This window comes from Citrus sinensis, chromosome 1 (assembly GCF_022201045.2).
Source record: "Citrus sinensis cultivar Valencia sweet orange chromosome 1, DVS_A1.0, whole genome shotgun sequence".
NCBI classification, from domain to species: Eukaryota; Viridiplantae; Streptophyta; class Magnoliopsida; order Sapindales; family Rutaceae; genus Citrus; species Citrus sinensis.
This window is the reverse complement of record NC_068556.1, coordinates 13,275,562-13,298,729: the sequence shown is the minus strand read 5'-3', so window position 1 is coordinate 13,298,729 and position 23,168 is coordinate 13,275,562. Positions and strand designations below refer to the sequence as shown.

The following is a 23,168-nucleotide window of genomic DNA, read 5'->3' as shown; positions in this document are numbered from 1 at the left end:
ATAATACTAATCTTGTCTAGTATCGCCTTGGTTTCACCGGCCCTCTAGTACAAGGTTATTATTATTTAGCACGATAAGCCCTTAGCACCATATTGATTAGAGCGTGGTTCATGAGGTGTGGATTCCCCCCTCATGATTTAATTGGCATTAATAAGGATTATTTAGCCCATGATGCATGTTGATACGGATCCAGATACCCAAATACATCATTTCAATAGATTTCTCTTCAATTTATTCTCGCCATTGCAAGTCCAATTTTAGAATCTATTCTCGCCATTTTAATTTAAGTTTTAGCATATTCCAAATCATTTCCATCACAAATCCAATCACCCATTTACAAAATTAATTCTACACACAATTAAAATCCACCTCCTCGTGGGATCGACACTCGTCACCATTGATCTATACTACAATAGATTCGTGCGCTTGCGAGTACATTAAAATTTGCACAACACCCACACTGCTAATGAGCTACTTGATCTGTTACAAGCTTATAAACTAGAGCCAGACCCCAGGATCTTTCTGTTGGAGTCTCCAAATAATGACGGTAACAGTAGCTGCAGTAAGAAGTACAAATTAGATTTAACTCTCCGCCTGTAAATATTTTCTTCTGTGTTGCACCACCCAAGTGATGTCTTCTAAACTCTACTTCTTTCCTTTAAAACATTGAGGATAATGTTTCGTTCTAGTTAGGGGGAGGGAATAGTCGACAATTGTGGAATCTTGGTTAAGTTTTTATTGATTTTTTGTTGTAGAAACTAACTGTTGCTAACTTTTTGTGTTGAAGATGGCTGAATATGGAGTGTAGTTACTCTAGAAACGCATCTTCTTCGTTAAAAACAAAAACAAAAAAAAATTTCAGATATTTTCTTTTTCTTTATTAAACTTTGATATTCATTTTTTTTTACTTCTCTTTTTAATTTCTCCTTTATAAATATGCATTTTCAAGTTTTGGAGTCGAAGATGGCTGAATATGGAGTGTTGTGCCTCTAGAAACGCATTTTCTTAGTTAAAAAAAACCATTTTTTTTCTATCATTTTACGTGTAACTTTTTTAATTAGTTTTTCTGCATCATTTTCACATTTCTGCATGCATATTTTCTTTTCATGTTTAGAAGAGGTTGGGGGGTAGACTGTCATTTAAAAAAATTGTGTGATTTGTTTTAACATTGGATGACATGATGAATTTCAAATTTTAGTATTTATATTATCTTTGGTCTTAAGTGATGTTACACCATGTTTGCTACTCTACATGTTGATGTCGAAGACAAATATGAGTTGCTTGAAGGAATGAACATATCATAATAAGTACCAAGTGAGTTATTGAGTCTATCATTTTTCTTGGAGAGTAACCCTTTTGCCCATTCTTCATACAGCTTAGCAGTTTATTATTTTATACACGATCTCTAGATTTCTTTTGAGTTGACCCTTAAAAAAAAGTTGTAAAATTAAAAAAAAAGAAGAAAAAAATGTGTGTTGCTACATTTGGAGGCCCATCCAACTAGTAGATATGAAAGATTATTTAGAGCTTTAAAAGACGATGGAAAGGCCATCTTTGATCCGTTTAAGCCTTTCTAGCCATTCCGTTTGTGAAATATTCATAGTTAACCCTTTTGAGCTTTAAAAAAAAAAATATTTTCTTTGTCAAACTTATCATCTTGGCTGACTCCGATTTAGAGTATTACTTGATATCTTACAAGTTCCATCATCTATTTATGTTTGAGAAAAATGTAAATAATTATTTTGTTCAGTGAAGTTGTGCCAAACAAAAGCAAAAAAAAAAGAAATAAATAATAATAATAGGTGAAATCCATCTTGTAATTTCCAAAAGATTTCTATTTTTTCTCAAATATATATATATATATATATATATTACTTATTTTCCTTCATTTGTTAGCTATGTCCTTAATCTATGTTACATCCTAATAAAAACTTTGTTAAAAAAATAAATAAATAACAATAATAGGTGAAATCCACCTTGCAACTTCCAAAAAAAAAAAAATCTCTGCATTTTTCTCAAACATACACTTTGTTTTCCCTATTTTCCCTCCTTTGTTAGTCATATCCCTAGCCTACGTTATGTCCTAATAAAAGTCCTTCTTAATTTTAGGGAACTATAGTCTGAAGTAGAAGCTAGTTATATGGGCTAAAAAGATGTAGTGGTGCATAAAAAAATAAACAAATAAATAAATAAATTGGGTTGACTAGCATTTTCATTTGACTTGAGGTCGTATTATTTCTAAGCTGAGGGCATATTTCTTTTATCTTGGTGAGAGCATGTGATATCACTTTTTTATTATTTTCTCTCAATTACCATTCATTGGAGTGACTATTTTCATTGTGTTTAATTTCTTTGTGAGAGTGTCACTATTTCCAGTGAGATTTTGGGGTTTAACATGTCATTCTTGAAAGTAGCTATGACAAAGTCTACTGGGCTAATTCATGTGGATGGTTGATGTGGGTGTGATGTTTCTTTAGACTAGAGATAATGCTTATACTTTTATTTGATTACTATCATTAGTCTGATTGAATAAACATGATTGTTAAAAAAAAATCATTTTGGATTTGAATTTTGTTTTCACTTTATTTGCTAGGGACTAGCAATAAGCTGGTTAGGGGGTGTGTTGAGTGTTAGAAAATGTATATTTGTAGAGGAGAAAATCGTCATTTTACACTTCAAGTTTTACTAACACCTTTACTTTTATGTATTAAAGCTTTTTGTGATTTAATTATGTATGCTTTATTTTAATTAAGTATTTTATGTATTTTAGGGGTATCATGGTTATTTTACAATGAACGAGAGTTCAGATAGCAAAACGGACATCAATTTTGAATTCAGGACAGTCGAAAACTTTAGGAGGAACATAAAAGGAAAAATGTCACTGTTCATAAACGAATCGATGATGTGGTATTGATTGATGATGTGGCATTGACCGATGATGTGGCATTGACTGATGAGGTGTCATGATTCAATTAGAGGAAATTCTTATGCACTGTTGATTGATGACGTGGCAGCATGTTAGTGGACCAAAAATTGCACGTACGGTACATGCACATACACAGGATTATTTTCAACCAAACCGCGTCACTATTCAAGCCGATTGACTGTTCAAACTGCGTGGTCAAACTGTATCACTGTTCAAACCGCGTACTGTTGACTGATGACGTGGCGCAATCCTAAGCGTCCAAATTGTTTTTAATCCGATGGCCATGATTTACTCAATGTATCTATAAAAAGGGGGCCTTCTCCCCTAATTTGGCATCTCTGAATCCATTTTTGAGCCCCATTTTCTGTAATTCATTCTCTATCTTGTATTTTCTATGTATTTTAATAAATTCTTATTTTACCCCTAGTTCAATTATGAGTAGCTAATTTTCTTTCAAGCTTGGGTTGAAGGTGGAGTCTCACATGTGCCATGAGCTTTAATTGGTAAATTTAATTTCTCTTCTCCTCTAATTTTTGTGGATGTTTGACTTTTCGTCGACAAATAGTAATAATCTTGCCTAGATACCGCACTGGTTTCACCGACTCCCTAGTACAAGATTATTATTATTTGGTACGATAAGTCCTTAGCACCATATTGATTAGAGTGTGGTTCATTAGGTGTGGAATCCCCCCTCATGATTTAATTGGCATTAATAAAAAATATTTAGCCCATGGTGCATGTTGATGCAGTTCCAGATACCCAAGTGCTTCCATTATAATAGTTTCCACTTTAATTTAATTCCGTCATTTCAATTTAAATTTTAAGATATTCCAAATCATTTTCATCACAAATCCATCCACCCATTTAGAAAATTAATTTTACACACAATTAAAATCCACCTCCTCGTGGGATCGACACTCGTCACCATTAATCTATTCTACAATAGATTCGTGCACTTGCGAGTTTAATAAAATCTCACAACATCATCCATATTCTTTTTTTTTTTATGTTTATAAAAGCAAGCTCAAACTTATCATAAAGAGCTTTCAACATCTTCAATTTTGACTTGACGTTACCTTTCACATGGTGAAAACAAATGTTGCGATTGGCATTACGAAATATTTTCATAACAACTCTCTCGATTGAAGTGTATTGATTGGAGATAATTATTAACTCGAGAACATCACTAATTACTCTGTGCAATTTCACCATAAACTATGCCCAAGAATCATTATTTTTCAGAATCTCTATTCTTAATAGCTACTAAATAAAAGTAATTATTTCCATCTAAGCATTACCATGTACATCATTTTTTGATATATTCCTTTAACATGAGTACTATCTACTGCAAGCAATAGCCTGATGCACTGCAAAAAGCCATTGATGTTAGATCTAGTAGCTACAAAATAGTAAAAGACATTATAATGCCATTCAATTTCAAGTGAGTAACTTTACCTCATTTTCATTATCCAATACATAAAAGTACTTGATAAGTAAGTTTTATGACTCCAATAAAATTCCATGTATTAGCTTAGGAGCAAATTCCCTAGCTCGATATGTCTGCTGGTATGATAAATGAATATTATGCTTCTGTTAAATGCTTATTATAATGTAATTTGGAGTGTATATCCACTTTTTTTGGATAAATTTATTCACAATGAAATTACCAACAACTTGATCCTCACTCGATAAAGACCATTAGACAACACTTCATTATGAAAAGTGTGTGTCTTGTCACATCTCATCACTGCCAAATATACATTCTCTTAATTTGAAACTCTCTTTATCTCGAAGACATCGTTTACATGATTTTAAAGTGCAGTGCATCCAAAAATGTTTCGTGTGAACCTTACAACCTTAAAATTGAGTTTATCCCTTAAGGAAACTTTGCACATTTCCAATGTTAAATTATACTTGGAATTGAACAACTTGCCTATATAAGTATCATTGGACCCATATCTTTTAAAAAAGTCTAAAACAAGCAAGTCTAAAGGCAAAACTAGAGTAATACTTACAAGAGAGTCAACTGCTAGCCGTTTAAAGTAAGGCCTTAGAGTAAAAGGCTAACTTCAAAGTAGTTTATGCTCATTTTGAAAGTGAGTTAAATCTTCCCTGTCATTGATTAGACCATCAGTATGCAGATTGTTCCCATCATCGATGGTACTATCGAAATGATTATCATCACTATTATCAATAAGATCATTTTAAAATATCGCCATCCCTATCATCAATTGGATTATCAGAAAGACTTTTATTCCCAGCATCAAAGGATTATGGTATGGTTTAATATATTTCTACCTACTGGTGTATTATTCGTATCATCAATGATCATCATTGTATTGAAAAGACGAGTAACGTTATTGTAGCAATGTTGTTAGCAGTAATAACTCTTCTTCAATAGCTACTAGTGTAATATCGTTCTCATCAATGCAGTAGTGTTTCTATGCTGATGTTATTACTTGTAGCTCTTTGAAAAAATGGAACATCTTGAAGCTTAAGTAGCTCAAAAATAAAAATGTCTCTGGTGCTCTGACACCCGTAGGGTAGAACTCGTTATTCATTATGGAGATTCAGACAATAGTTCTCCTAGACACTTTCATCATGCCTGAGGTACCCGAGTACTGGGGTATCTCAGATCTAATAGAGCATGCCGAGCTATATCGTGATAAGATGCTTATCAAAGGCGTCGACAATAAGGCTATGTGTCAGGTGTTTCCCCACGCACTCACTAGACCCGTCAAATCTTGGTTAAGATCTTTGAAGGCATATAGCGTATCCTCTATAGACTAGCTCTTTACGGAGTTCATTTATGAATTTAGCTACATTGTTTCCCACAATCAGACGACATGCAAGCTTGCCTTCATTAAGCAAGGGGAATCCAAGCCATTGGCTAATTATGTGGCTCACTTCCACCAAGAAGTCTTGTGAACAGGCACATTTGAGAAAAACATACGCTTGGGAAAGTTGTGGTACTCCCTTCAAATGCGTCGTCCTCTCTCTTATGAAGAAACCCACTTTCAAGCCTTACAACAAATCAAGGTGGATGAGAAGTGCCACATGGAGCGAGAAGAAGACAAAGTGGAAGCCACGAAAAGTAAATAGAAACCAAAGAAATCAAGGGTATTAATCTCTCTGAAATCCCTCATATATCTCCAATTGCCAAGCTGCTATCGCTAGAACGAAGGGAGTCACGGCATAGGCCCAAGTATAATTCTTATCATCTTTTTAATCAGTGTCCAAATCAAAAATTCTATTAGATCAGGGATACTGGCCTACTCCGCCTACCCAAGCCAATGCAGAAGTACCTCAATATGAAGCACAGTTTAAAGTACTACAAATTTCATGAGGATTTCAGCCATAGCATTGCTGAATGTTTCAGCTTATGGGAGGAAATCGAGTCTTTCATCTTAAGCATGTGCCTTGAGGAGTTTGTGGCTGATATGCAACAAGTCAACAAATCCATAGAGCAAGACAAGGTAAACAGGTTCTTGATTTAAGTATTGTCCAGGGGGCACCCCAAAGATCTAAGAAAGAGTTGTACATTCGAATGATAGTTGGCAAGCCACCAAGCATTACAGTAGGATGTCGACCCCATATGTTCGTATTAGAAAGTCAACTTTGCTGGCCAACATCAACATGGGATAACCAAAGTACCTAATCATCCCATTCTAATTCTCTTCACAGAAAAAGATGCCAAAAGTGTCTCGTACCCCCTATGACGACACCTTAGTCATTATACTAAAAGTTGCCATTGGCAAAGTGGTAAGAACACTTGTGGATACTGACAGCTCCGTACACATCATATTCAAAGTGCTTTAGATCAATTGTTGCTTGAGTCATGTTCTCTCTAAGCTACTCTCATGTAATACATTACTACCCTCTTATAAAGATCGAAACCTCCCCACAAGATCACTCACCTCTTTTCCCACCTCTTGAACAAGACATGACCCCTTTGTCCAAATGACATCTAAAAAGGCATAAGGAACCCGAGAAAAGCAAAACAATTTATGCATGAGAGGCCAAGATAAACATAAATAACATAATAACTAGATAAGAAAAAGACATGTATTGTCTTCGTTGAAGAGGTTCTGCACTTGTACGGGCTTGCTAGCCTCAGGGGTATTCCTCCACCACTTACCATAATTTACAAACCAATCATGTTTATACCCCTTTTTCAGGGTAGGATCTCCATTTACTATGTTACTATAGAGACCCTATATTGAAAAGTAAGTTATAACAGGACCTTTAAGCTTTTTAAGTTAGCATAACCCCCTCAAATCTCTTATAAAAATGTATTGCTCACAATACTTGAAGGCCTGAGAATATTCTCCACCTCGGAAGGGACAACTGCCTAGAAGCTATCTATAAGTGACTAAACATCTTCATTAAGAAAATTCAGAGAGGCATGCATAGTCCTCAGTCAAAAGAGATCGATGTGAAAGGCTATTCGACTAGTTGAAGAATATTCTGGTTGCTCATTTACATAAGGTACCCTAAGAGGGACAGAAGAGGGAATATGGTATATGGCTTTAATCCTTTCTAAGTCATCTGGGGTAGCCCTCTTAACCCTCAAATAATGAGATTGCTAGACTTAGAAGTGGAAGCCGAAAGGGATCTAAAAACTCAACCTGAGAAGGGGACTCTAGTTTTAGGGGTGTCGACCTAGTTCTTTCCTAGGATTGATGCATGGAGTATGCATGAGAAAGATGAGGGCGACTATAGTTAACGCCCCTAGTAAGAGAAGATTAAGGGGTACAACTATCACGATTGGGGCTATCAGAAGGAGACACTTCATCCTCACTTATGGAAATGTAGGAGGGGGTTCAACAAAAGTGTCCTCTCCACTGGTACTTTCAGTTACATGACGCCCCTTCACCCTAATTATTTCTTACCCATCATTTCTACCAAAACGCCACCAGATCAATGACCAAACACCATGACGAACACACATCCATCATGTCAGCATCCCAATACCATAACCAACACACATCCACCATTATAACACCCAATCACCAACTAACTATAAACCAAAACCAAAAACATGAAAATGAAAAATAAAAGATTTTCTCAGAGTTCAAAAATAGATGCAATTGTGCATGTGCCAAGAGAAAAGAAAATGAACAAAGAAAGGATACTTGGGACTCACCGAGTCAACAAATGTAAGTCAATAGAGGATAAATTAGGAAGTGGGGAAGCTACACTTACCTCAAAATAAATGTATTAGTATTTCTGCGAAAAAAAAGAAGAAAGAAGAAAGAGAGAAAAGAAGAAAGAGGAGAAGAAAAGAAGAGTAAGGAACACGAGATAACTATTAGTAGTAGAAGTTCGTCGAAAATCGTCAAGGAAAGCCAAGGTTCACCGAAAATCACCAAGAAAAGCTGAAGTTCACTGAAAATCACCAAGGAAAGTTAAGGTTCACCGAAAACACCGACAGAGAGTTGAAGGCATCCATTGTCAGAGGGAAAAAGAGAAACTATTTTGAGATTTCAACAAAAAAGAGAGAAAAAGAGAAATCTTTGAGATTTCAAAGGAAAGAGAAAAAAAAAAAAAAAGAACAACGCTGAAGTCTTGGTCGTTCCAGATTACTGGAAGCGAAAGGGATGGTCGCTGGATTAATAGAGAAGGAGAAGAGAGAGACACCTAGGGTTCTCGACCCAAAAAAGGGTCAAAAGAGGACTGAGGAAGAAGCGCAAGTACCTTCGTTATGCCATGAGAAGAAAATGAGAATATATAGTAATGATAGGGATTTCTGAAAAAAAAAAAAGTAAGATCTGTAAAGTTAGAGAAAGAAAATTAAAAGACAAAGAAGATTAAGAGATAATAAAGAGAAGCTCAACAGTGGGGAAGTACCCACTTTCGTTGGTACCAAGGTGTGAATGATAGGAGAAATCACATGACTAGTCAAAATTGAATGGTCAATTTTGAAACCCAAATTGCAAGTGACAATTACATGTTAGACAGTTATCCCCCTATTTAAAATTCAAAACAAAAAGAAAAAGATGAGTAATGTGACTTGGTAGTTACCCAATAAAACGGGACACGTCTTGAGATTTCAAAAAACAAAAGAGGAAAAAAATAAGGGGAATGGTTTATGACTTGGGAATATATATAGTTAGCCCAAGGAGAGGATAAGGCAGGGTACCCCTTAATCGGTTGTGAAGGCGAGCCAAGTGTCGCTACCTGTCGATTCACATTTTTCCCAAAAGATTCTTTTGCCTTAATAGTTTTGCCACAAAGAAACTAGGGGCGTGTTTTGGGGAATAAATAGAATATTGAAAATGAAGCACCACGTTCGATGTGAAGGTTTTAAGACTATAAGTAGTTCTCGTGGGTTACTCGGCCTATACCAAGTACACCTGGTAGTTGAGCTGATATGCAAGGTATGCCATGACAGAATTAAGGTATTAAAGAAAACATCCAAAAATATCTACCATACATGTTGTCTTTATTGCTGAAAGAGAATATTTGATTTTTCAAAATTAAACAAGGAATATTTTGTTGGACAAGAATGGATAGTTGGTTGTCATACTTGCAAAAAGCAAAAAGTAATACGCTAAGGACAGTGGTCCTTAACTTTCACGACTGCAATTATCTAGACAACTGCTGCAGAGGCGACCTAGACCACTTGCAGCATACGCCACATACACAAAACAATAAAGCTTGCCAAAAAGTTGCCTCCTTGTTCTCCAAGTATGCTCTTAATGGCCCAAAAAATCATCATAAAGGTAAAAGGATGTAAGAATTTCAAAAAGGATAGTAGAATCACCACTAAAGATGTGCCACATAGCAGGGTACATAGGGTGTACTATATAAAAGCAATAAAGTTTTATCTTTCTCATACTTATCACAAACACACACAAAACGAGCAAATATTTTTCCTCAACCTCCAGCCTCTATTTTAGAGAGCTTACAAGCTCTCAATTCCACAAAAAGTTCAAGTAGTTGACTTGAGCGTTGTGGTGTGGTCGCTGATCATTGCTAGCTCTACCTTTAACCTTATTTTGTTATTCTGCAGGTCTAAAGATGACATTTCAAGCCATCTCACTCCACATTTGACCTCTCATCATTATCAACCTCTCCCATTCTTCTTCACCTCCTTTGAAGCTCAAAACAGCTCCCATACCACGATTAAGTGAGGTACCTTAAATCGCCAAAAAATAAATTCTTTGTTTTTGTGAGGTTTTGTCCCATTTCCTAGCAACCAAAGTCCATTTAAAAAATTCTACTTTTTTTCTTAAATTTTCTTTCTAACACCCAAACAAGAAGGTCTTTTGCATCTGATTCCAAAACAAAGAATGGAAAAAGTTTGAATTCTATTAAAGAAATTAATTGCAATAAAGAAATCAATTATGATATAAGAATTTGAGGCCCAAATTGATGGGGTTTATGATGTGGATTTAGTAAAAAAGTGTTAAAGTAATGGATTATGCTTGTTTGTACTTAATGCTAAATCACATGATAGTTTTTTTTAATGTAAATTTTATTTAAGGGTTGCTTGTACATAATAGTAAATCACATGGTAAATATTTTAGTAATATAAAATTTTATTAAAGGGTGAGGTTATTTGAACCCAACAATTTTCTCTCTATACCCTCCTTTTAGTTAGGAATTTTAATATTAAAATAATTTTTGAAAAAATAAATAAATTAATCCTTCTTTCTTTTTGCATTCTCAATTCTTAAATTAAACAATTCTCATCAATTCCTTCATATATTTTTTAATGCTAATTACATATTACAAATAACTTATTTGTAATGGGCTACCATAAACTAACAGTTAATGAATATTAAGAGATTAATTTTTACCAATCACAAAAGCTAATGAAAATCATTAAATTTTTCGAGTTGTAAGAGTTATAAAAGTTAATGAATATTAAGAGATTAATTTTTACCAACCACAAAAGTTAGTGAATATCAAGAAAAATATTCTTATTTATAAAAATATAAAATAGAAATTATGATTTAAAGGCAAGAAAAGAATTTAGAAGAGAGTAAAATTAGTAGTTTGATTTACAAAATGTGAAAATAGAGAGTGACTATGTAATAGTGAGGTGAGGTAGAAAGCGAAAGATATTAATGAGTGACAATTTTGAGATTTTAAATTTTTAATAACAAATTTATTTTTAAATAGATGTAAAAATAAAATGGATGGATTTAAATAATTTTATTTTTTTATTAAAATATGAGTATTTAAAATAATTTGTAGAATATAAGTAGCCTCGTACATTTTAAAGGTGGCAAAGCTTATTTTACATCAGCTGTATGTTACAGTTATAAATTTTTGAATCCTAAAAAAAGTTAATAATTATGAAAAAGTCAATTAATTTTAAAGTTTTATTTTAAACCCCAAGCTGCACTGTAGTTGTACTTCAATTTTTTTAAGTTTTTCATTTATATTTATAGCAAATTCAGTGCCAAGTTTTTATTCTATCTAATTGAATCTCTAACTTGTTTAATCTTATATTTATTGAGTTTTTATTCATTATATTAATGATTTCTTACTTTAATATATCATGATCTTCAATGTTGAAGTCTTTTATTAATTGTTTAACTTTATTAATTTTTTTACTCATTTGATCTCCTAACTTTTTAATTTGTTTTATATTTTCTTTATTTAAAATTATTAATTTCTAACATGTCATTTGCTTTTTCTATATCATTTATAAATAAATTTGGGTTTCCTAATTTATTTAATAAATATAGCAAAATTCAATTTAATTGATTATTTTCCCGCATATCTGAATCATTGATCGGATCAGAGGATTAAAATCTTTCATAAGAAAATCCTCTTTGTATATAGCTATAATGTGGTATCATTTGCTTTTTCTATTTCATTTATAAATAAATTTGGGTTTCTTAATTTATTTATAAATATAGTGAAATTCAATTTAATTGATTATTTTCCCGCATGTCTGAATAATTGATCGGATCAAATGAATAAAATTTTTCATAAGAAAATCCTCGTTGTATATAGGGGTGGGCAAAAAAACCGTAGTGTTAAAAAACCGAACCGAACCGACGGTTTTTTTTAATTTGGTTCGGTTTTTATTTTTTAAAAAAACCGAATATACCGTTTGTAAAAAAAACCGAAATGTCGGTTCGGTATTCGGTTCACTTAACTGAACCGAAAAACCGAACCGAAAAACCGAATTATTTTTTGATTTTATTCAAATCAGACATGATTTTATTCAAATTAAACATGTGTTATTTCTCTTTATAATATTATGATTATGTTTATATAGATGGAGTATTGGAGTTTGGTTATGTATTTTGAAATTTTAATATTTCATATTTTGGGAGTATCTTATTAATAGTTAGTAAGATATTAGTGATAAAATGTGTTTTGAATACTTTGTATTTATTGTTAATATTTGTAATAAAATTAGGAAAAATTAATTGTTGAAAAAAATTATTACATTCATGAGGCCCAATGGGCTAAAAAATTAAAAATTAAAAATAGGCCCAATAGGCCTAGAACCAAAAAAACCGAACCGAACCGAACCGATCCGAAAAGAACCATTTGAGTTCGGTTCTTATTGAGTTCGGTTCTTATTCGGTTCTTTTTATAAAATAACCGATTTAAATCGGTTCTACTTAATTTCAAACCGAACCGAACCGAACTGAACCGTGCCCACCCCTAGTTGTATATAGTTAGAAGGGTTAATTCCGTCTTGCCCCCAATTGTTTCAACATATTCCATCGCGCACTCAAATGTTTCAACAATGTTCAATCCACACCCAAATCCGTTAATTTGACCATTTATTCTAACGGTCAAAGGGCAAATTTAGAAGTTCATGCCCTAAATATTATTTGATAATGATAAATTAAATTTATTTTATAAATTAATTGATGGGATTATTATTAATTATTTTTTATTAAGAATTTTTAATGTAAATATTAATTATTGGATTAACATTTTATCTCATTTAATTCTTTTCTAATTCAAGATAAGGGGTATTTCAGATATTTCATTAACTTTCAAATAGCTCCGTTAAAAATAACGGTCAAATTAACGGAATTGGGTGCCCAGTGAAAAATGTTGAAAAGTTTGGGTGCAAGGTGGAAAATATTGAAAGATTTGGGGGTTAGGTGGAAATAACCCTAGTTAGAATGTGGTAACTTATTAGTTTATATATTTTGTAAAATCATTAGAGGTTCTAATGATTTATTCATTTTAACATCTTTCTAGTAATTTATTAGAGCATAATATATTTATGACATTTAATGTCTCTTATAATTCAAGATGCTAAATTTAGATTATATATATATATATATATAAAAGAAAAAAATCTAGTTTATTATCAGGAGAGATAAGAAATTATAAATGCATGTGCAAATATATATTTAGAGTTTATAAACCTTTATGAATATGATAATTATTTATATCTTTATAAAAATATAGTAAAAACTTTTAAAAATTTTAAGAATAAATGTAGAAGAGATGGTTAACAAAATCATTTAGTTATACAAAATTAATGAGGATTTATTTAAAAAAAAGTTAATATGTGATTCAAAACAATTTTTTTTTTTTTTTTGTAAAAAGCTATTACACCCATACCTCGTTTTAGGTTAAAATTATTTTCATCCATTAAATTAAGAAATATCAAAATCTAACCACCCATATGCATTGGTTGTTTGATACAGCCAATATAATTAGGGATGGCAATGGGCACCACCCGCAACGGGTTTGCCATTACCAAACCCAAACTCGCACAAAATTTAAATTACCAAACCCACCCACAACCCGCAGCGGGTTTTGACAATTACCAAACCCGCAATGGTACCCGGCGGATTTTTTATGGGTTTTCGTATTTAAAATCACAAATATTTAATATATAAATTTATAATAATAACCTCAAATTCCCTATAACAAACTCAATTTTATATTTAAACAATATAAATGAAAAAAGTAAAATTTCAATATCAATCCAACACAAATTCTCAAATTTAAGTATAAATTACACAAATCTATTTTAAAAAAAATACAAACTACTATCTAAAAATAATAATTATATTTCATATTATCATTTAAAACAAGTTCCAAGAGAAGATATTCATTTCATTCACCACCATAAGCACCCATCCAACACGATGTCTACAATAATAATTAAAATTAATATTTTCAAATACTAATTTGAAGGAAAAATTATAATAATAAAATAATTCATGTATTAAGTTAAAGAAAAATAATACATATAAAATTATAATAGATATATAATAATCCATGAATTAAGTTGAGAGTAGGGCACTGACTCACTGTCACAAGCTCATGGCTAAAAGAATGATTAAATGAAGACAAAGATGAAAGATGGTTAGATGGGTGTGCGGCGAAGTCAAAGGGAAAAACCTTTAGTTTTCTTTAGGTCATGATTGTAGAATGAGAGAAGAGCCACGTACACACATACATAATTTTGGGCCTTTGGCTATTTGGTAATTTAAATAATTACATTATTTTCTTTATACATTTTTAGATTAAAATTAAATTAAAAATATTTGAAAAAAATATTACGGGTGGATATCCACGCAGATATCCACTAGATATAAGGTTAATACCAAACCCACCCACATCCACCTACGTGTTTTAACTTATAATACTAAATCCGCCCATAATAAATAAAATTACCCACAATAAATGAATTTTAACGGATAAATTTGAACGAATTTATAAATTTATGGGTACAATTACCATCCCTAGTCGTAATTATTATAAGGAGATGGGGCCTTTATTTTTGAGTTTTGTACTTGGCGAAAAGTGCAAAGATGGAGAATTGGATTCAACAACGTGGGCCACCTGCTGTTCCTGCTTGTCTAACTTGCACCTTCTACGCAGTTCCATAAAAATATATAGCAGAGATAAAGCTCTTGATCAACCCTACTGCAAATCAAAATCAATACCTTTTTTCAAGTCCTATCTTCATAGGTATTTCTTACTTCTATGTTTAATTTTCGTTTCAATTGTTTGTTCTTCTGAATTTTTTTTTCTGTTTTCCTTTATCTAATATATTTATTGCAATTTTGTATTTGAATATGCTGCAATATAGTTTCAACTTTTGCTAGTTGGTTTAACTGGTAAAATCTCTTGTTCTGGTACAAGAGGTATAAGGTCCGAACTCTGCTAACTTTAGCGAGGAGGGGATTTAGTTTCTGTTGATGCAAGGCTTAAGAAAATTATTCAAACTTATTTTTTACTTTTTTGTTTTTATTTTTTAATAGGAAATTATTAAAAATTTTATTCATAGAATAAGAGCCACAATCCTTTTCTTTTTGCTTGTATTCTTGTTCTCAGATGGGGTGGTGAAGTTTTTGCTGTTAAAGCATCAAAAGTTTTGATCTTTTATTTTTATTTTATTTTATATTTTTGTGTATTTTGAGATGTCGAAGCTTGGTTGATGTGATAAGAAAATTGGTCCCTTTTGACTATAGCTTTAACTCTATCGTTTATGGGATTGTGCAAATAATCTTTTGATCTGTTCAACAAGCTTTTGCAGAAAAAATTATCTTTTAGTGTATGCTGGGAATTGCTACCTTCAAGATGTGGCTGAGATATTGTGGTTCTAATTTAAATGTTGTTAGGAGATTCTAATTCTCTACTAGTATTAGAATTATCATGTGGATAGGCATATCAAGCTGCTATCAATATGTACATATACATATATAAAAGTCATAATGGTAGGGGATCATGGCATGTCATATATTACATTAATGATGACTTGTCCTACGCTGAGGTTGGAACACACCCGCCCCCCTCCCAAAAAAAAAAAAGAAAATTCTGAAATGCTTTTCCAGTATCTTTTTGTATTGCTTGCTGTTGCAAAGCATTCTCCAATTTTCAACGCATTCTTTTTAAGATTGATTTGAATTTGGAGCTTGTTATTAAGATTCTTGGCAAGAATAAGGGATTCAAAGGCATACTTAACTTTTAGTTTATAAATTTATTTTTATGGCTTTTGTAGTGAAGCTAGGATCTCAACATCTAAATGTGAAGAAGGGAAGAAGGGATTAGAGCTCAAAATTTGATTGGGGTTTTGCAAGGAATTTGAAGTTTAGCAGTAAGGACAGAATGATCAAGGAAAAAAATGAAATAAAAAAATTGCAAAAGGGTAAGATGGGGGAGAGAGAGGGAGAGGGAGAGGGAGAAAAGAAAAAAGCTAGGCATCTATGTCTACAATGATAAACCAAGTATGAATCTATTTCACTAGCCAAATCTAGTGATTCTAAATTTACATACTCATATTTACATTCTTGATTTTATTTACGTTCTTGATTTCTACTTATCTAAATCAAAGACACATGGAGAATTAGGCCTATCAGTCGATGGAGATTAACTAAATAAACTGAAGATCAAATAAAGGCCTAGACAATTGGAAACTTGATTAGATTATTCCATCTGTAACGCGCACTTGTGAGTCGAACAGTTTAAAAGATCACATATGAAAATGACCCCATCATGCATAAATCTATAAATAGTAAATATTTCATTAACTTTTTTTGATGGGGTAAATTTGTGTTTCTTTTATCTCCATGATGGGCTGTATTATAAGTGGTAGCTTGGCATTGAGTGCTCGCTGTTTAAATAATTAATTGATCCTCTTGGGGTACCTGACTTGCATCTTAATAGTAAGATCGTAAAACCATTTCTGGTGGCGTCTCAAACAGATCCATTTGAATCTGGGCCACTCCGTTTTCCCAAAAGGTTTTTGATCTAGGCTCTTCCCTTTGCTAGTTCTTATGACGTTATTCTAATAACAGAAAGAGGATAAAAGTGGTGTTGACATGTCCGACTCTGTTAAGCATTTTGAAGCAATGAAGTCCAATTTATCAACTGAAGATGATGACGACATTGTGGAGTCTGATATTGAGTTGGATAATACTGATGTTATGGAGCCCGACAATGATCCTTCACAAAAGGTGGGTTTAAAAAAGAGTAGCTTGGAGTTTAGGGTAAAGGCTTCCATAGTTTGTTGGATTGGCACAAAGACCTGGAGCAGGCTCCTGTATGAAATAATATATCTACCATTTGTCTGTCAATGCAGATGGGAGACCCGTCAGTTGAAGTTACAGAAGAAATGCGTGATGCAGCAAATATGACAAAACTAAAAGCAGTAGATTTGATCTCTGAAGGCATGAAATTGTCTTAGTATTATTTTTAATTGTTAATATGTCTTCCCCTTTTAACAAACTTCTACTTTTAGGCAAGTTGGAGGATGCCATAGGACAACTAACAGAAGCCATAATGTTGAATCCTACTTCAGCAATACTTTATGCAGCTCGAGGTATTATATATCTGTAATGTAAAATGAATCAAATTTGTGCTATCTTGTCTTTGTTTTGATAGTAAGCTAACATTTTCATTTTCAGCTGGTGTCTATGTTAAACTAAACAAACCTAATGCTGCAATCCGCGATGCTTATGTAGCTTTAGAGGTGGGTGCCTGTTCCTTCATCTGTGCTTCTGCGGACTGTACATGAAGTGTCAATCTGCTATTAGCAACCTAATTTTCTACATTTAATGTTATAGACTAACCCTGACTCAGCAAAAGGATATAAAATACGTGGGATGGCAAGGGCCAGGTTGGGCCAGTGGGAAGAAGCTGCAAATGATTTGCATGTGGCATCAAAGTTAGACTACGATGAGGAGATTGGCATGGCACTCAAGAAGGTGATATGCCATCTGAGATGGTACTTGCTTTACAGACGGTTTCTAAATAGTGCATATGGTTTTCCAGGTTGAACCTAATGCTCGTAGAATTCAAGAACATCGAAGAAAATATGAACGGCTGCGTAAAGAAAGGGAGCTAAAAAATTTTGAACGTGAGAGGCAAAGAAAACAAGCTGGAGCCGTAAGTAGAGCGAACACAATCATCTTATTACTGTTTTGAATCAATAAACTTTTATCCTATCTTATTTTATCCATAGATGTTGTTATAAGCAGCATCATTGCATGTAAGTAGAGCGAACATTCTTCCAAAAATAAGATTCAGATATGTTAACTGGTACTGTTACTCATTGCTTTTCTAAGTCAGTGCAAAGGTTTTGATCTTTTGGGATACTGAAATTCTGTCGTTGTCTGTGGTCTTAAAGTGGATATTCAGCTATTCGATAGTTACTTACTGTCCTGATATGATTGCACCACTATACAATTTCATGTTGTTGGAGAATAAAAACATCAATTTTGATGCTTATAATTATTTCAATCTCATGCAGGATCGAGAAGCTTTGTCTGGTTTAAGGGATGGTATGGCTTCTGATTTCTTTTCACTTTGTTTTTGTAATATAGTGGGTGCTAACCGATGACTAAGCTGATCTAAGAGAGAATATTTTTGATAATTTGAGGGTGGTTTAAATTCTTGAAAAGGGCGGCTTGCCTCTTTAAGGCTCGTTGATGCATGCTTGTTTTCAACAGTATCGTAAGAATGAATTATGATTGCTTGATTATTCCTCTTGATAAAAAGATACATATCTAACATTGGGGTCTGGCGGGTCTGGCTTTCACTCATCCAATTGATTACAACACTTATCACCTATCTTACTACCAGTGAGAAACTTGTTCATATATTGCGCTTGTGGTTAATAAGTTACTAATAGACTTTATATTGAAATCGGAGTTGAGATCTTCTGATAGTTTCTTTTACTTATGTGTTGCTGCATATACTATAAAACAGAACCATGTTTTGACTGGGTTGTTAATGCTCAATCTCTCTTTTGATTTGCGCTTTGCCACAGGTTGTTATTTATGTTTTAAACTTTTTCTCCCAGTTTTTATTTTTTTTTAAAAAAACTTGCAATTAATAAGATGGAAGAATTTTTCTTTTTCGTTGTGTTCATTTTTTCCCCCGCTCAATTTTTAATTGAGGAGATGGTGAGACAAGAAACCTCTTTTTGTCTCTTCTTTATTATTCTCTCTTCCTTTCTCCTTTTTGTGAGCATTTTTATTATAGGTGGGCGTCGGGTTGGTTCGGATTCGGACAAACCGAAAATTTCGTTCGGATCGGTATTGATTCTAAATTAACTGGAAAAACCAAATAAAAAAAAGTACTGAACCGTTACCAAACTGGAAATGTTGGATTCGGTTCTGGTTTGTTTTTACAATTTGGACCTTATTAAAAAAATTGCTACAACAATCTTATTTTTTTGCAGATTTCATCATATTCTTTCTATGATCTTTGTTATAGTAGGTCAAAAACAACAAAAATCAGCTACCGAAGAATATTTTAAATTATTAATTCAAAATAGAATCTAAACATAATAAACATTAAAAAAAAATACATTACAGTTTTTTTTTAATACTAGTAAACAACACAAAACCCACTGACACCCCCCCCCCAAAAAAAAAAAGAAAGCAAGCAAAAAATAAAATTTGCAAAAGGTGAAAGGCAGATGATGAATTCATGAAGCAGTGGTGGACGGGAAGTTCAGTTGGATGAGGAATAATGGTTGGTGGGTTAAACTTTTGGGAATGAGATTTGTGAGAGACAGGTTTGATTTTGGGGACAAGGGTTTGTATTAGAGAAGGTGATTAGTGAGGATTTTGATTTTGGGTGCTACGGTTGGTGATTTCTTTTGTGAGGGTGTAAGGATTGGACTTGGGACTTACAGTTTGGGTGAAAAAATGAGAAATGAAGGGTTTGCATTCAGGGCTAGGTTTGAGTTAATAATATCTATATCAATATGTATATATATATATAGAGAGAGAGAGAGAGAGAGATGGACACACACACACACACTAATGTTATGGTGTATGCATATGTATAATAATAATAATGTTTCACCTGTCAAATAATGCCACATGGCATTTCTTTAATTTAAAATCAGTTTATTCGGTTTCTAGGTTCGGTTTGCAGATTTAAAATTTAGAACGGAAAACCGAATATTCAGTTTTACACTGAACCAAACTATTTGGTTTTTTTTCTAAGAAAAAATACCAACCTAAAACCGAAAAAAACGAACTGAACCACTAATTTTTCGGTTCCAGTTTGGTTTCTGTCCAACCCTCGTTTTTATCAAGTTGTGTATTAGATTTTGCATCTAAAGAATAAAAAACGTTATTGAAACTTATCCAAATTTTCTGTTGCTTGCATTTATATTTTTTATAATTGTTTAATTGTCAATTCTATCTAATTTTCATCTTTTCTTCTCTGTTCGATTAGGAAAAATCTAAGCATTTGATTGGGACCACGGGTTGAATTCTCTAGAACTTCTGTGTATTCTGTTCCATACTAAAACAGAAGAATACCTGTTTTGGGTCCTTCAAACTCTTTCAAAATGTTATAGTAATGCTAGGGTATAAACTTTTTTGGTGTTTTTCTATTGATTTGTATAGTATGAGTTTGTTCTTAGAATCTATTGAAGTGTATCACTTCTAAATCTGATTTAACAAGAATAGAATAAAAGCATATGTTAAAGACTTGTTTTATTTGATTTACCTGAATGTCTGTCCACAGTTGATGGGTTTTATTACTGAAAGAAAAACTACATAAAACAATATGGTTACTTCATTTTTTTTTAATTTTTAATTGTTTGTTAAACCTATTGATTAAAATTGAATATTTTTGTTATAGTTATTTTTCCGAGTATTAACTCTTCATAAGAATTTGAAAATTATTTTACGCATCTGTAGTCTTGATTTCGCCACTGATTAGATCCAAAGAGTCTAATTAATGATTGCCAGTAGTGTAAAACAAGGGTGATGACATTTAAAGCTATTACTGATATATTTTCTAGAAGAATGATATCATATTTGTTTATTGTTGAAACAAAATGACCCACTTCCACCTCCCATTCCTGCCCCTGCCTCTAGGCCCAACCAACCTGTTGTTTGAACTTGAACAGGAAATTTAAATGATGTTTTCTTTTGTTTGTTTAAGTGTTAAGATTCATGCAATGTAAAAGGTTTTCGCCAGTATATATTTGATAATAAACTTGGTATCAAAGGTGTATTTGTGCACTAAGGAACTTTTGTTTTTTGTTTTAATTTTTTGGGTTTGTACATGTCCCAACTTTTATACAAAACAAAGCACAACTCATGTCTTTAAAACATTTAGAAATGAGTTTTATATGTCATTAGCGATTGCAGTAATACAGCCTAACAACTGATGATAAGGGAATTGTATTGTTAATACATTTCTTGACACAGGGAAGTAAATGAAGGTTTCAATCAATTAATGAAGACGATAGAGGTTCACATGATGTGTCACTTCTTAGAGATATATGCGTTTCCAGAGATAGCAGTAGGGCCTTCTAAAGGAATTGGTTGACAAGTTGTAGTTTTGCAATATGAGTTACTTATAGCTGTGATGGAGATAAAAAATTTCTAGTCGAAGTAAAGTTAATTAGTTTTAGAAATATTTTGTTTTATTTCTATTTATTTTAATTTTGTTCCTTATGACACTTTTATTATTTAGAAATTCCTATTTGAATTGTGTTTCTAATTTAGGTACGAGTCTTACTAAAATTGTTTCTAATCTTACTATAATAAGCTATAGATAGTATAAATATTGGTCCTTAGTAGCCCTTTGAGACAGATTTGTGTTATAAAAGTTTGCAGTTTTCAAAATCAGTGCAAGTTTTGAACATCTGTTGTTTCTAGGTATTATGTGGATTTGAAATTTAACTGGCTATATTAGTGCTCATCTACAGTATTTTGGTCATTCTTTGACTAAACACAGTATTGTTTTCTATCACCCTTTCTCAGTTTACTTCTGCTATATCAGGCTGGCGCCTAATTATGTTGGAAACTTGAGAGTGTATATGCTAGATGCTAAAATCACTAGAAATGGCAGAGAGCTTCCTCTTCTGTCCTTGGATGCTCTTTTATGTTTTATAACATCTCTGGAGTAAAAATGATAAAACGATCAATCAGGAGGGATTACAATAGCTCTTCAATTCTGAACTCATTACACCAAATTCCAGCACAAAATTTCTAAAAGATAGCAATGATATTCCTCCAATTGCTCAGTTGTTTCTCTTTTCCTTGCAGAAACTTTTTCTGTTAATTTGTTTGAGTCTTGCCGGTTTCCGCTGCTTCTACTTTCTTTCTTCGTATTTTTATTCATTTTAGTTGTAGCTCCTAAGCAATGAAAGGTTGCTGTTTAAAATGCTGGATTCTGCTTTTCTGATTTTGTAACAACATATTTGTTAATTATTGGTGTTAATTTATTATCAATAACCTTTGAGCTTCTCACAATTGTCTTACTTGTCAGATATTAAATCTTCCTACAAATTTTACTTGTTAGAAATTTCTCTACTACTGTTACTTTTGTTTTCAACAATCATTTTTTTTTGTCTTTCTCTTGTCCATAATCATTTGTTCTTGTGGTTATTTTTTTCTGGGGCAGTTCAAATTTTTCACAAGTTCTCCTTAGAAGAGCTGTCAATGTTTCTGACCTTTGTTATGTTGGAACAGACTGAGGATTCCAGGCCTTCTAATGTTTGGATTTTTACTATTAATCTTCTCAGGCTTTTATTTGTTTAATAATCTCTTAATCTCTCCATTTTAGAGCTATTGATGTCTAAAGTAGATAGGTATATTCATGGTGTTCCTATGATGATTTCCCTGTTGTGTATCTTGTTACATTTTTGGTGATCCACAGGGCAAGTAATGGGTATTCACTCAGCTAGTGAATTTGAAACTAAGTTGAATGCTGCTACTAGAGCATTGCGCCTGGTGATTCTGTACTTTACTGCAACATGGTGCGGGCCCTGCCGTTTCATTTCTCCTCTTTTTACAAACTTAGCCTCAAAATACACGAAGGTTGTTTTCTTGAAAGTTGACATAGATGAGGCAAGAGATGTAGCTACACGCTGGAATATTGGTTCTGTTCCCACCTTTTTCTTCATAAAGAATGGTAAGGAAGTTGACAAGGTTGTCGGGGCTGATAAAAGTGCACTTGAAAGGAAGATTGCACAACATGCTGGCCAGTAAAACCACTCCTGAATAATGAGAACTTTAGAGTAATCTCTGCTTGCAAGCCTTTCCTACCCATTTGTTTGCCAAGCAAATAATGTCTGATAAAATTTCAGTATTTGAATAAAAATAACTTGCTCCAAAATTTATCTTCAATTCTTTGCTATGTTTACCGAGTTAAAGAATTCTGGTCGTTATGCTTTAGTATGTCATCTATCTTCTCAGACATCATGGTATTACAACTAGGTCTCTTAAGATGAAGCAGTGTAGCACTATTATGTACCTTAACCTGGTCCAGTTTGCACACGTAGGGCGTGCTTTGTTATATCCCACCTGCTTCT

At 32.8% G+C, this 23,168-nt stretch overlaps 1 protein-coding gene across 2 annotated transcripts; it reads left to right on the top strand.

Annotated features, from left to right (window-relative positions):
• The first annotated feature begins 14,668 nt into the window (after window positions 1-14,668).
• TDX (tetratricopeptide domain-containing thioredoxin) lies at window positions 14,669-22,986 on the top strand. Of its 2 annotated transcripts, none has more exons than XM_052435684.1 (9): window positions 14,669-14,845; window positions 16,675-16,833; window positions 16,959-17,040; window positions 17,112-17,198; window positions 17,284-17,348; window positions 17,443-17,583; window positions 17,651-17,764; window positions 18,129-18,159; window positions 22,514-22,983. In XM_052435684.1, the coding sequence occupies exons 2-9, from the start codon at window positions 16,699-16,701 to the stop codon at window positions 22,843-22,845; spliced, it is 987 nt and encodes a 328-aa protein (XP_052291644.1). In that variant the 5' UTR covers window positions 14,669-14,845; window positions 16,675-16,698; the 3' UTR covers window positions 22,846-22,983. The 2 variants fall into 2 exon arrangements, with proteins under 2 accessions (XP_052291644.1, NP_001275870.1); NM_001288941.1 differs by having other exon boundaries at window positions 14,826-14,845; window positions 16,959-17,046; window positions 17,118-17,198; window positions 22,514-22,986.
• The last annotated feature ends 182 nt before the right edge of the window (window positions 22,987-23,168 follow it).